The sequence below is a fragment of the Acartia tonsa genome, chromosome 9, assembly GCF_053477335.1.
Source record: "Acartia tonsa isolate MP-2025a chromosome 9, ASM5347733v1, whole genome shotgun sequence".
NCBI lineage: Eukaryota > Metazoa > Arthropoda > Copepoda > Calanoida > Acartiidae > Acartia > Acartia tonsa.
In genome coordinates this window covers 20363214-20378053 of record NC_137268.1, presented here as the reverse complement: position 1 = coordinate 20378053, position 14840 = coordinate 20363214, and the positions used below count along the sequence as shown (strand labels likewise).

The 14840-nt window shown below is 29.9% G+C and overlaps 2 protein-coding genes across 10 annotated transcripts in view; both read right to left on the bottom strand.

Annotated features, from left to right (window-relative positions):
* Positions 1-14840, bottom strand: part of LOC145328461 (tetraspanin-1-like) — a 245927-nt gene that overhangs the window by 112540 nt on the left and 118547 nt on the right. The gene's annotated exons all lie outside the window — the stretch shown is intronic.
* gish (casein kinase I gish) overlaps positions 1-14840 on the bottom strand; it is a 39725-nt gene that overhangs the window by 12930 nt on the left and 11955 nt on the right. For 7 of the 8 annotated variants that reach the window (XR_013882458.1, XR_013882459.1, XR_013882460.1 and 4 more), the window contains exons 5-11: positions 11894-11992; positions 10992-11123; positions 10370-10451; positions 3219-3271; positions 1822-1908; positions 1401-1529; positions 968-1055 (exon numbers count right to left, since the gene is read on the bottom strand). Coding sequence is in view for 2 of the 8 variants with exons in the window: in XM_080172150.1 (XP_080028276.1) it covers positions 968-1055; positions 1401-1529; positions 1822-1908; positions 3219-3271; positions 10370-10451; positions 10992-11123; positions 11894-11992 (670 nt within the window). In the remaining 6 variants the exon portion in view is untranslated. Of the gene's footprint in view, positions 1-967; positions 1056-1400; positions 1530-1821; positions 1909-3218; positions 3272-10369; positions 10452-10991; positions 11124-11893; positions 11993-14506; positions 14646-14840 lie in introns of those variants that run through there. The other variant, XM_080172151.1, reaches the window with a different exon arrangement.

Genomic DNA, 14840 nt, shown 5'->3' with positions numbered 1-14840 from the left:
ACATATTATTAGGTCTCTAGATAGTAAGATAGATAGATAGAAGAGTTGCCCCGCAGGAAATACATGAACATGTGTCCCAGGGCCTAAAAAAGATAGATAAGTAGATAGTAAGATAGATAGAAAGATTGCTAGAAGGGTTGCCCCGCAGGAAATACATAAACATGTGTCCCAGGGCCTAAAATAGATAGATAATTAGATATCTAGATAGTTAGAAGAGTTGCCCCGCAGGAAATACCTAAACATGTGTCTCAGGGCCTAGGATAGACAATTAGATATCTAAATCGTCAATGAAGAGTTGTTAAATCTTATAGAAGTTAAAGGCATATTAGTTTTCTTAAGAAGCAGTGCCACTTTCTCACTCACGAGTGTTGGAAATTCCTTGAGTAAACCATAGGATTTTACACCCTCCCCCCTCCTCTTTATTTTAAAGATTTTATGGGTGTTAATTCCCTAATACTCATATCAAAATGTGTTTTTTTTTTAAATTGTTTGTTCACTTTTAGTTGAAGTGAAATTGCCAAAACTTGCAAGTCAAGAATTGATCCCAAAAAACAAATGACATAGATTTAGAACGATAGAAAAAAGATAAATTACTGGGGAAGATATTAGAGGAAAAAACACGGCGTTTGTGCATTAATATAGATTAGTTCAATATGGTAGACAAAGATTTGAGCTAGTAAAATATTAGTGCAGCAAAAATATTTAAGTTTGTCACTTAATATCCCAAAAAATATTACTATTGAAAAAATTAAGAATACCTAGGTAATTTTCTGTTCAGTGTGAGCTTAAAAATATCCAATTTATGTTAGTGTTTGATACTGGGTGGATAAAAATAAGACACCCACTTGGTTAGGATTTCAAGATGTCGGGCTAGTAACAATAATATTCCATCACATCCTAAGGTTGTGTCATTACTGTACGATCAATGACACCCCTTTACTACAGGGAAGCTTTGCATGTTGCTTACCTCTAAGTCATCCCTCCTGCTCTGTTCCTTGCCCAGATGTGTGTTTATAGACATGTACCGGGCTGTACCAGTCAAACTTTTGTGTTCTCTGAAAAAAAATACATATATTTTGATATCTAAAAGATTAATATTTTAGTACCTAGTAAATAGATAATTAGATACCTAACAATCCAGAAAGTTCAATATATATATGAAGACAGAAAGTGTAATGGTGTATGTACTCTTTGCTTTAATTTTGTTGTAGTCATGGTCTATGTACTCTTTGTATTATTACTAATTATACTCTTTGTATTATTTACCTGTATGGAATATGTTTGCTGGTGTCATGGTCTATGTACTCTTCGTATTATTACTAATTATACTCTTTGTATTATTTACCTGTATGGAATATGTTTGTTAGTGTCATGGTCTATATACTCTTTGTATTATTTACCTGTATGGAATATGTTTGTTGGTGTCATGGTCGATGTACTCTTTGGCGAGACCAAAGTCGACAATGTAAATTGTCTTGTCTTTCTTCATACTACTCCGCCCAATCAAGAAATTCTCAGGTTTCACGTCCCTAAACAGAAGAAGTGTGTTCGTTGTGATCTTTAAAAAATTAACATAACAGCATTTATTTGAGTAAGAGAAAAAGGGATAGTTGATTCGAAGAAAAAATAACTATGACGAGGATTGGCTTATATATATGGTTAGAGCTTTTGTCCCAAGATAAAGATAGGGGTAGTTTGTTAAAGATCTTCTGTGCGTCATAATACTCATATGCAATAAAAACACAGATAGGAAATATTCTTAATGATAGTTTCATCCTCAAAGTATCTAAAAGCGACAAAATGTCCCCGGATTTATTTTACCTGTAAATGAGATGTTTGCTATGAATGAATTCTATTCTTGTGAGAAGTTGAATAGCGACTGACAGCACCGTCTTCAGTGAGAATTTTCTGAAATAAAAAAAAAATTAGAATCTATTCGGGGAGGTATCGGGTTCGAGTCTGCCTTATCACTAAAAAAAGGTAAATAGGCAGCTATGTCAGACGATTGACAGTAAGTGTAAGAGAAGTAGGTAATGCCTTGTGTCATAAAAAGGCACAAGTCACTACTAAGCAAAATTAGGACCAAGTCGTAAATTAAAGAGTTAGGTTATTTGTCTGTAAATTTTACTTATTCAATACACATTTTTAAAAGAAAATTACTTTTGCTAATTTTAAAGACTAAGTTATAAAAGTTATTACGTAAAAAGATAAGTAATAATAAAATTACTCAAGAAACAAGAATGATAAAGACCATAGATATTTTTAAAAACAAGTTAGGTAAGATATAAAAAAGTTTTTAATATTAACATATGATGAGGTAAGTGACTAATATGATAAAAGAGAAAGTAACACAAATATTATAAACAGACAACCTACCAACAATTAAGATATATAGAAAAGCTTCGCATATATGAATTCTGTTTAATGCGAAAAAAGATAAGATATTGAACTTCAAAAAGGCAATACATTTTTATTTTTTTATTTAGAATTTTAAACTTAAAATCTAATGTTCGTAAAATCCATTAGTAATAAAAATCTAAAGCCTTAAGTCTATGTTCTAGTTTTTGCAGGAAAAGAGGGGGAAATTAGTGATTAAATTACAAAGGTACCCCAACGTTGTTATCAAAATCTTTGGGTACATCAATTTATTATTGATTGGCTGGTTTCAAACTAATAATGTTCATAGTTTACCAACCAATAATTTATTTCTACAATAGAGTTAATTTTGTTCATCCTAAATACTGTCGTATCAATGTTGGCATTAATATTATTAGAAATATAAAATAAACAAATACTTAATCCTTAAATTTTGTCTTATCAGTTTATGTATAACATGATATGATAAACTTTAATCCTACAAAAAGTTTTGTTAAAAATATTTTTTTTTACAGGGCTGAAATACATAAGAAAATGATAATTTATCTATTATCTATTTGTTTTGCGTTCAAGCTATTTTACTTTTTATATAACTTTCATCTAGGTACCTTGTAACTTTTCTTTTTCTATTTAGCTATCTCTCTAACAAACTTTCATAAACTTGCTTTCTTACTTCCTAGTATATGAATAAATCTATCTATCATACCAAAAATACTATGTCACCTATCTGTCTGTCTAGCTTGATATCCTATTATATATTTATCCTATTTACATATGAATGATATCTATACAACTATATATCTACTGATATTATCAAATTAGGCATCTTTCTAATTTTATACCTGTTGCATATATCAAATAAATCCTCAAGACTGGGTCCTAACAACTCCATAACCTGAAAAAAAAAACAAATATTTAGTGCTCAATAATTCATACTAAGTAACAAATGTATGTTTATTATCTTATATCATATTTGCTGATATCTTATGTCTCATACCTATATTTTTTTTAGACAAAATGGATTGAAAATGATTGCTAAAATCGAAATGTGATATAAAGTAGAAAAGATTTTATCTAAAGCATAAGATCTTAGAAATTACTGGTGGTAGTAAGGGGTAGAACTTTTTAGGGTAGCTTTATAAATGTCTAGGGATGGTTTTGGGGTATTTTTCTGACCCCACTCTCCTCTAGATGCTAGGAGTGAAGCAGTTAGTAGAGTTATATTGAAAGTAAAATAGATAAGAAACGCGTATATGGAAAAGCATAAGCTTTTTTGTCCTTTTGTTAGCCATGGTCTACCATGTTGATGAAACATTAATTAGGTTGTAGCAGACAATAATTATAATTGCACAAACATTTCGGATAAAAATTCGTGGGAAAGAGACAGAGTTTCAACAACTTTTATGGGGTTATATAGGTAAGTATGGAGTTATTTTAATAGTATTTCATGTTTTTATTTTGTAAGAGGCAAAGAGTATAAATTTGTACGTGTGTGTGATAGGAGCAAAGGATCTCGTTAAACACTTTACAATGGAGCTTTTCATAGGTTCAGTGATGATTAATATCTATTTTGGTGAGAGTAAAACCAACTTATTTTTTTCGTACTTTTTCTTTTAAACTAATATTGAAGATGGGTGTCGACGACTATCCCCCCTCCCCCACCTCAGGTGCCCCTAGAGGTTTCTAGGGGGCGTACCCGCTAGTAGTTTGATTAAGATGTAGACAATTTAACTATCTATTAATTCATACAATCAGTACATGATTAAATTGTCAGAATAACTGTCCCTGTAACAACCATGAGAAACAAAACACCTTTAACATAATAAATCTATTTTTGTACTATTTTTTTTATATTTACACACAAAAAAGACAAATAATCTTAAAAACAAATAAGTAAAACAAAACTAACAAATATTCATGTGCAAATTTTCCTATATTCAGATATGTTTTTTGACAAATCAAAATTCTTTTAGTTATTCCTATTACGATCCGGCAATAAGTTACGAGCGTAGCACATATGTAACTAAATACTTAAAAAAGCAAGAAAGTATTTATTCGAGTCATATATCCATCTAAATTTTATATCTATTTATCTATGAACTTATCCATTTATTTATCTATCAGTGAAAAGTTTAACACCTAAGGATATGAGAAAATGCACTAAATTCTAAGAAAACAGCACAAAATTTGAGATTATATATTTCTTTTAAAATTACCACCAAAAACATTAAATAGCAAAAATAGATTCATTTTACTACCCAAAAACAGTACTCCCCCCACCCTCCCTCCCAATAGAAAATATAATTAATTTCCCTTCCCATTGTGTTAAATACTGCCTTTGGAAGCTGGAAATATTGGTAAAAGGAAAAGTTGTTGATTAAATGAACAGTTTTTGTTCTCTCCCTGAAAGAACTTTTAACTTTTTCTTTATGATAATATTTCAAAAACAAACATTGCATAGAAAAATCTAATAAATAGAGCAATTTTTTAAGAGAAAATTTATGCAAACAAACATTTTCTTTATCTATAGAGAAGATACGCTAAAAGCAAGTCTTCTATTTGGGTCATACCGTGGAAACACTGTGATATAGAAGTGGAATTGGAATAGAATAATTTTGGAGAAAGAGTGGGTTTTTAGTGTTTACAGTGAAATAAACTGCTCAAATTTTGGAATTAGAAATTATTAAGATTTTTCTTCATGTTCACCTATTTTTAAAGATAATAGGTTTTTTTATTTGTTTGTTCTTCTTTAAAGACCTTTCTTACCACTGAATCAAATAGTTCTCCAAATAAAATAATTTATACCTACTAAAATATAAACCTACTAAAATTGTTTCAAAATTGATTCTTAAACTTCTATTTGCACCTTTTTGTACACAATTAAAGCATGGGTACTACACTAACACTTAATTTTGCTTAAATAGTGATTATTTATAAAGAGGTAATGTTGACAACAAAATAGTATTACATCAGATGATATAGCCCCATAATTTCAATCCCTCATCTGCTGGGTAAATTAAGGGGAAATGTGGAAACATGTCCTTTTATTTACAGGTTTTCAAACTATTTAAAAAAAAACTTCTAGGTTGTATTTGATTAGAATGGTTAAACCCAAAGCTTGTGTAATGTTTGGAAAATGCCTTTGAAGTAACATGAGATAGAGGGATGGTTCTAATGCCATGTAAGATAAGAGCTCCCCACATGTACCAAAAACATGCATTGTCAGACCGTTAAAATCTTGTTAAAGACTAAACCAATTGATTTCTCCATTTTAGGAAGGCTTCACATAAGTCCTAGGGTTGCTTTTTATTTGAAGTTTAATTCTTGAGATGGTTTCAAGCTATTTGTATGAACCTCCGTAATTACATAAGCATGCACATTAATGTATGAAGATGCACACATAACCTGTATTATTTGTAACCCTATCATTTTTCAGTGACTTCCCTCACTCTGCAATATCACAAAGTAAACATAGTAAATGAAGATGATCAACACCATCTACATGGACATTAACTCTCTATTTAGGAGTCTTTATTGTGAGGCCAAACCTGAGCTGAGCTAGGGAATTGTAATTCTCCAAAATTTCTATGAAGAGTTTACACTAACTAGCATAATGCACTTAAACAAAACAGAAATTTTGTTGATAATAGAAAATTAAACATTATGTTTACAGTAATTAGTTGTATGAATATTACAATAAAATTTGAATCAAATGGCATCCATCTTCATTGATAAAATAATTTGTTTCTTTTAACTGCTTTGATGGTGCACCAATCTTGCACCCATCAGGCTGAGTGGCATGGAGTAAGATGGGCTAACATCACAGAATAGCTAATAGATGAAGTTGTACACAACAACCAATATCCTGTATCCATTTCTTGATTTGTTGCACAACATCTATTCATTTAGTTATATAGGTTGACTTGGAAGATGATCAGTAATTTATGAGTTTTCAGAAATAGTATTTCATTTATATTTAAAATTAAGAATATACTCATCACTGGTAACATTTAAATGGTATTCTTAACACTTTTTTCATTTATCAGCTTGTCTAAAGGTTGTGTAACATTTTAATATTGCAAACAAAGTACACTGCCCTAGTGTATAAAGTGAACCTCAGCCCAATCAAATCAAAATGCTTTGCTGTTTTTCATTTTTTTATAGAAAATTGATGCAATTTTTCCAAAGTAATGGTCAATAACATCACAGCATCGCTGTAACTAAAATTGAAATGGTTTGTAATTTAGTGAAAGTATGATACATATTACACATATAACTATTTTTAGAAATATACTTAATGATAAATAAACTTCCAATGTTGTAAATCAAAATGACTTGTCCATAGAATAATGACATTTTAATTTTGTTGCGTATGTAGAAGAACTTCTGTGACCAATTACAATTCTGTACAACATCCTCTTTTTCCTGTAATTTTGTGTAGAAGAAGTGCTGTTGCACATTTCTCTCTGATTACTTGATTAAGTGACCTGAAGTTGAGAAAACTTGGCCTTGAACTTTGAATAGAGAGAAAAGAGAGGATTAACTCTGTAAAGTACATTCATCCAGAGAAATATTATACCTTTATCTTGGTCAAAGAATGATGACCAGGAGAATGTTAAGAGCCATAGGAACGATTATAGTGTAGCTTTGATTGCATAAGTGTCATATACAGCATCTTAATAGTTTAATTTGCTTGAATTCAGCAGTTTAGCTTCCTCAAAGTTATAGGAGTTTTGAAGATGATGAATAATTGAATATTTAATATCAAATTAACATTTACTTTTGGTGATATCTTTCCAAAATTATTAACTAAACAATTCATCAACTATGTTGAATATCCTACCCTTGAACTTGCAGGGAAAACTCAGCAACCACACACAAACATGCAAAGAAATGAATGAATGGAGAGCAGAGAAATAAAAGAGGTCTCTTATTGACAATTCTACAGTTATTCTGGGTTGCAGTGTGCTTATACCACTATTATGTAGAAAGGAATTATACCACAACAAAGGAGAGTATAATGGATGGGTAATGTTATAAAAGCAAAAAGGTTTAGTGGCATTAACTTTTAAACTAAAGAAAGCTTTTTGAGAAAACAATGTTTATGATGAAGTAAATGTTTGGAGAGCCCCGCAGAGTAAGAAAAGAAATTATAATAAATAAATACTTTATGTGTAAGGGGGTAATATTCTGAGGTACTATATTAGATTTGAAGGATTTTACAGGTTTAGCACACTTAATGTCAGTGTTCTGATATTTTCTGACAATCTAGTGTAAATGTAATGATGGTAAGAGGGTGATAACAATAACAAAATAAAGGAAACATTACCTTGAATTTATGTTTATTGCAAAGTAATGTACAGCAACAAAAAAAATAAAATGATCATTAGAACGTAACAAAGAGAGAATTACCAACAAAACATTTCACATCCTAATGAGAAAAAGCAGAGCATTTTTACATACTCAATAAATTTTGCAAGAAACTCCAAATCTGAACCACTGTGCAGGATGTGGGAAAAATAAAGGGATGGGGCAAATATTGACTTTGGCCAAAACTTTGTCACATCCAAGACAACTTTGCTATTGTTCACACAATTTTGGTAAGTTAAATCGAATTTTTAGCAAAAACATTCCATAGTGTAAACCTTTAGTATGAAACATAAAAATAAGTTTAAATGTGAGGAGAATATTCTGTATAGTTGACAAGATAACTGAACAAGCAATTCCAATTCAAATTTGGTGATGGCTAATTGCAAAATTAATGTCAACATGTAATAAATTATTGACATGGATATCTAAACTCTGGTTGTAAGGATTTTTTAGAACAAATGTTACTTAAGTTTACAATAATTTTTTAAGTTTTACAACTTTTGCTGAATTGTATTTTCACTTGATAAAAGACAACTTTGTTAATTTTGCGGATAAGTTGAATGGATATTCCTGACTGCTATATTTAATTACAAAAGACCTGTTAACAATGTCAAGAGTATCCACCACTGATGCTTGATCAACCGTGCAAATAAGAACTTAACCAACAAATGTATCTTGATTGTAACAGGATGTAAATTTCTGAGAAAAAGGAATTTACGATAGACTAAATGAATAGGGTAGTGTTATGGTCCTAAGAAAATCAGTTATTTAAGACATTATTAAGTATTAAGCCTTCATATGTTAGAAATAACTTCATGTATATTAATAACATAACAAAGAATCCAATATTTTATATTGAAAAAATTACAATAACAATGAGAAATAGTTGGATTTGATACATAATATATATTATATATTTAACTATTTTGAATAATTCGAATTTTTAAATTATATTATTTAAAAAAAAAGTAAATAACTACATTCTTCTAGGAAATCATGTTTAATTAAAAAAGGACTGTTAAGTTAATCTTTATCAGATTTACATCAATAATTGCCAAATTAACACTTTGTTCTAAAAAATTATTTTATACATTCATAATTATGAAAGATTCAGTATTTTTTGTGTTGTAGCGATCTTATATACCTAGGTAGTTTTCATTCATATGGACATTAGTTCGAAAAATTTATAATTTAAGTCAAATAAAATTGCTGTATATTTTTCTTGGTTCCTTGCTAACTTATATAATTCAATATAACATTTAATATTTTATATAAATATACAAATAATATAAAGTTCAAAACAAAAAAAAGCATAACCAATAAAGCCAATACTCTTTGAAAACAGATAGAGTACCTGAAGAATAACTACTTTGCGCCAAAACTGATGTTATACTAGGGACAACAATAGCATGTCTTAAATGTTACCAAATAGGAATTGGCAATGTAGAAAGAACGGTTTCCCTTGACAAACAGGAAAACTTGGAGTGACAAAGTGTTTCATTAAAATGCAATATTCCTGTTATTATTTAGTAAATAGAAAGGGTTATAGAATTAGTGAATGTTCCAAACATTACTTCCCTTATCATAAAGAAAAGAATATGTACAAAACTTTAGAAAATAATGGAAAATGTTATGCTAAGTCAGGTTCGTGACAAAAGTTCGCAAAGAGTAATTTAACCAAAAAAAGTTATGAACATTTAAAGACTTTCAGAGAAAAGTTGTGCAATTAAATGATTATCTGCAATAACTACGTACCATTAAACTATAATTCGGTGTTTTAATCAAGACTAAAATTAACCCAAAGAAATTTGATTTCAAGACTGCTTGTCTCTTTTTCATGATAAAGAATATATAATTTATGGTGTTGAAATGACGTCACCATGACGTTGAGAAATAAATGACAAACTTTTCAACAGCGTCGCTAATCTATAATAAGAATATGTCTGTATGTTAATCCGTAATTAACAACGTCAATACAACCGAATCAGTAAAGGTAAATAACTTGGCATGTCTTAAGACGAATTTAAAAATGTTTTCTATCTGGGTAGCAAATCTATTACTGTAACTTCACATTTTAAAATCAAGAAGGTTCTAACATATTTCTACACTGACTATACTTTCCTGTTCTTTTTTTTCTTGCTAAACTTTTATAAATATTGTGTAAATGGTGCGCTACTTATGTGCAATATCATCCTTGTTTATTATGGAATTAAATATAACCTACATCCATAGAAAAAAGATATTGGATTTATTACTGAAGCCTTTTCAAATACTATTATTTTTTTAATGAAAGCTACTCAATAGTCATTTATTCTAGTTGTAAGTACAATAGGTACCTACAAAATATTTTATTTTTTTTAACTAGGTAACTCAGTAAATTCTCAGATAATTCTACACCCCTCTCTTTCCTCCGAAATCTACAAGGCAATTTTTTACGCAAAACAATTTAGGGACACTGGGACAGTTAATTTTTCTCCAATTAAATCGTGCACTAAAATGCTGAAATTGTTATCAAACAACAAAATCTAAATTATTTTTGAGATATAAAAAGTCTCTTCTATTCTTTGCTAAGACTCCCCACAGGGGCGTTCGTAATCAATGTTAGGTAATGAATGAAACTTACCAAAGCATTGTATTTGCCGCATGGTCCAAAGTAAAAAATTTCTGGTATCCCATCACCCACTGTCCCCAACTGTTTGTAGAACCTAGAATCAAAGATATCGAATTAGGTACCCAGATAGATAGAAAATGTTTCTAACCTACCATAGCTCTTAAGAGAACCTGAAATCACAGATACAAAATCAGGTCCATATGATATGTAATTTATTAGCTAGAAAATATTACAATTGTTAGTAGTATATAGAATCCAGATATCTAACTAGGTATTTCAGAATTTGGATAGTCAAAGATAGAAAATGCTACACACATTTTTTTCTCGCCGAATCAAACCTTCGAGAACATATTATTTTGAAAAATTTCCTCTTGTATTCATATGGAATATTTCAAGTGTCAATACAACTGTAAATTTCAACATGTGTTAATATTTAATGTCTCTTTCGGCAAGAGAAAAATGGAGGGTGATGATGGTTTTCAGCGACAGTTACGCTAAAAAGATTATTCTAAATTGGTTTACAATGTATAAGCCGATAAAAAATCTATCTAAGTATCTAATACCTATCTAGTAGCTGTCTATCTTTCTATCTAGATATCTTTATAACTGGCTAATGCTATCTATCTGTCTGTACCTGTACTCAAGGTGTAACTGTGGAGCTTTTGACTTCATAGCCTCAAGTTTGATGGCTACATGTTCATTGTTGTACAAGTTTTTACCCAGTCTCAGCTCACCAAAGTTACCACAGCCGATTTTCTTTCCAACCCTTAAAAAAAACAGTACAATTTGAGTTTATAAAGATCTCTTACAAAGGGATGATTTATTCCCATTTGGTTTTAAAACTTTTCAAATTCCTTTGTAACTCTTACCTAAAAGTTAAAAATACCTCGAGTGTTGTTCATCCCCGTGTATGCTGCTTTCATTATTAGACGTAGAGAAAAGGGCTTGACTCAAAGCCGTTTCTGCAATTGCATTACCTCTCGATTCAATGGATTGAAAACAAATTTAAGGAATTCTTACTAAATTCAACGATTTTTTTCTCAAAATAATTCTTATTGTAAACATTAGGTCTTATGTCATATTAAGTCTTTTGTACCTACGTCTAACTTATCTACATGTCCTATAACATGTACATTAAGATATATAAGCTGGAAGGAAATTTAATGTTAGAGGGAGATTTGAAATCTGCATCAAATTTTAAGGATTTTTTTTATAAAGTTCGTTTTTTGTATAATTCTTTATCTAAAAGCAGAAATTTAATTTAAGTTTATTAATTTTGACCAACAGGAGAGGTGGATTGGAAACTACGTGCGCTCTAATTGATTGAATTATGGACGACACTTAAGCGTCTCCAATCAGATTGAAATCCACCAATTACAGATGTAAAAATTAATTAACTTAAATTGAATTTCCGCATTTAGATAAAGAATTAAACAAAAAATGAATTTGATAAAAAATCCTTAAAATTTGATGCAGATATTAAATCTCCCTCTAACGTTAAAATTCCTTCCAACTTATATATCCTAATGTACATACCTGAAGTTTGGTCCGACCATAAGGACCGAAGAGGAAGGGTTTGTGCCCGCTCTGGAACCCGCCATACTGGTTCTGTTCCGACTGCTGGTCTGACTTATTCTAAAATAGGTGAAATTTATTAAAATTAAGTAGGAAGATGGGGGAGGGGAGGGGAAAATAGTAATACTATTTTTTCCAGTATGGCTTTGATACCGATTAATATACGCTGGATTAGAACTAGTATCATATTATAGACAATTTTTCAAGAATAATGAAATGAAAGTAATAACAGTTTTGTTGGCCCGAGCACACGGCCCCTTTGGGACATACAAAACTGGAATTTATCTCATAATGTTACATTTACCTATTAGCGGAAGGCTGTCTATAATACGATGTGAAATTAACTCTTTACATTACTTTTTTGAACTTTTACAAAATAAATAGAATTTTGTACTTATAGATTTAACAGGCAACAGCTAAAACTGGTTTTTACTGTATCTTGTTGTACGAAAGAATCATTTTTTATGAGCATGAAAATTTTTTAATAACTTTTTATATTTTAACACACCTAGGTAGTTTTGCTTCGATTCACTTTATATACTTAAAACTTTAATAATCACAATCAAAGAATTTTACAAGTTTTTAATATTTTAAAACTAGATGTTAAAAGTTAAAAGGTATTTGTTTTGATCATTCTTTTTATAATGCACCTTGACTAGGTTACCTGTCCTACATATAAGCGAAATTTTGAACTATTTGAAATGAAAAAAAAATGGAAGATTATTTTATCTGCCCTTAACCTACATGGGTACTAATTTAAGGACAAAAATTAAAGGTGTCAAATTTTCTTATCAGATTTAAATTTCACACTTTTTTTGCAAGTACCTAGTGAAGCTACCTACTTTTAAAATCAATTTACTTCGTTGCTTTAATAAAGAGTTTTACAATTTTTAGTGTAAAATTTGCATATGAAAAGAATTAAGACATTAAACAACGTTATAATATTTTTAGGCCTTTATAGAACCACTTTTTTAGTTATTTAGTCCTTTTTAGACGTAAGACTTCTTCTTAGCTGCCTTTTACCGCTTTTTAACAAAACTAATGGATTTTATTGACCTTGTTGTTTAATATTATGCATAACTGTACAGTGTACACTCATTTTTAACAACCTTTATAAGTTATAAAAGAAAATAAATATAATAAAAATAAAAACTCATTCTTAAAAGTAATTAAAAGATAACATTTAATATACAAATAAACATAAAAACTGTGGTGTGGAAAGGGCCAAACACAAATTGTTTGAAATAACGGAGGCTTGAATAAGTCAAAGGGGTAGTTTCATAAAGGGTACTTATTCATCTAGTTCTGCTGATTAGAATACAAATGACCCTAAAGCATAGGTTAAGTAGTTTTCAATATTTTAAAATATTAATAGTTTTCCGTAAACATATCTCTTTCTTTTTGTTGCACAAATAGAAAAGTTATATCAAAATGTTTTATTATTTAAATCTTATTACAATATAAATGTATTATTGTTATAGAAAGGGCATATTTGCTAAAAAAATTAATCAACACATTTTTCTTTGCTTTAACAATAAGCCACTAAAGCTAAAATTTTACAGTACACTTTATATCCAAGTTAATTGGTTAAATATATAAGGTAAAACAAGGTAAAAACCTAAGTTACCAAATATTCATATAAAACATTGTTAATTTAAATGTTTGTGGATAAGTATACCTTAGTAATACTTTATAAAAACCTTCAATGGTTGGTTTCAAATTAAAGCATGTCCAAACTTTTCAACAAATAATTTCAATTTACAGAAAGGATTTTTTGTTTATCATCATTGAGGAATTCCATCAATTTATCATCCAATTGTCTTATCCCTTAAGATCCCTGTAGGAATCTGGTTCTCTAAAAGGAAAGAGCAGTATTTCTTTATTTAAACCAGTTTCTATTGTATAAAAACACTATATCAGTCTTTCCTTAATTTAATCAACACTAGCGGCTACGCTCCTAGAAGCCTCTAAGGGAGCTTAAGGTGGAGAAGTCGACTCTCACCCCATAGGTTTCAATTAAAGGTTTTTTAAAAAGTTAAAAGATTGGGGGGGGGGGGGTGGATTTTGTGTAAGGGGTAATATGTCTTGGGAGGGTGGAGATAACCAACCCCAAAATAGTTAAAAACCTTCCCTGAACCTATAAGAAGCTTCACTGTAAAGGATAAGCATGTCGGTCCAGCGGTTAGCGAGATCCTTTGCTACAGACAAAAAAAGCTTACTACTTTATTTAATAGGATAATTAACACTAGCGGCTGCGTTTCAGCATACAGGGAAGGGAAATAAATAGCCTAAATCCATCCCACAAGCCATATCTAAACATATATTAGCCTAAAACCTCCTCGGTACTAAATTGATACTTGGCTCAAATGTAAAAGCCAATTGGTTCAATGGTTGGCGAGATCTTAAAGGACAAACAAAAAAACCTTATTACTTTTAAAGATTATTAATATGAAAATCGGCTAATTACGGTATTAAATACATTTCTAAAGAATGCATTAAAGCTAAATTCACTAAGGGTCGGAAAAATCAGCTAATAAGCATCAGAAACATTTAAAATGTACTAAAAATACTTACCTATCAAATCATTGTCACATATTTCACCAAAATATAGAAAAATAACCGCTAACAAGTTTTTAAAACTATCAATTTTTCACAAATTAATCCTTAGTAAATTTTTTCTTTCCTTATTCATTGACTCAGTAATATAATAAAGTTCCTTTCCTAGCCATTGGGTTTGGCGATGGGGTGGGAATAGTTCTGTAGATTTATTTTCCTGACATTTTTGTCAGGGAGGTAGGAGACACTTGACTAAAATTGCAATGGAATCCAATTTGTAACCACGGCCTCTCATTTGCTGGTTCAAAAACTTTGAGTATTTCATAAAATCTTATTTTTTTATATAAACTAG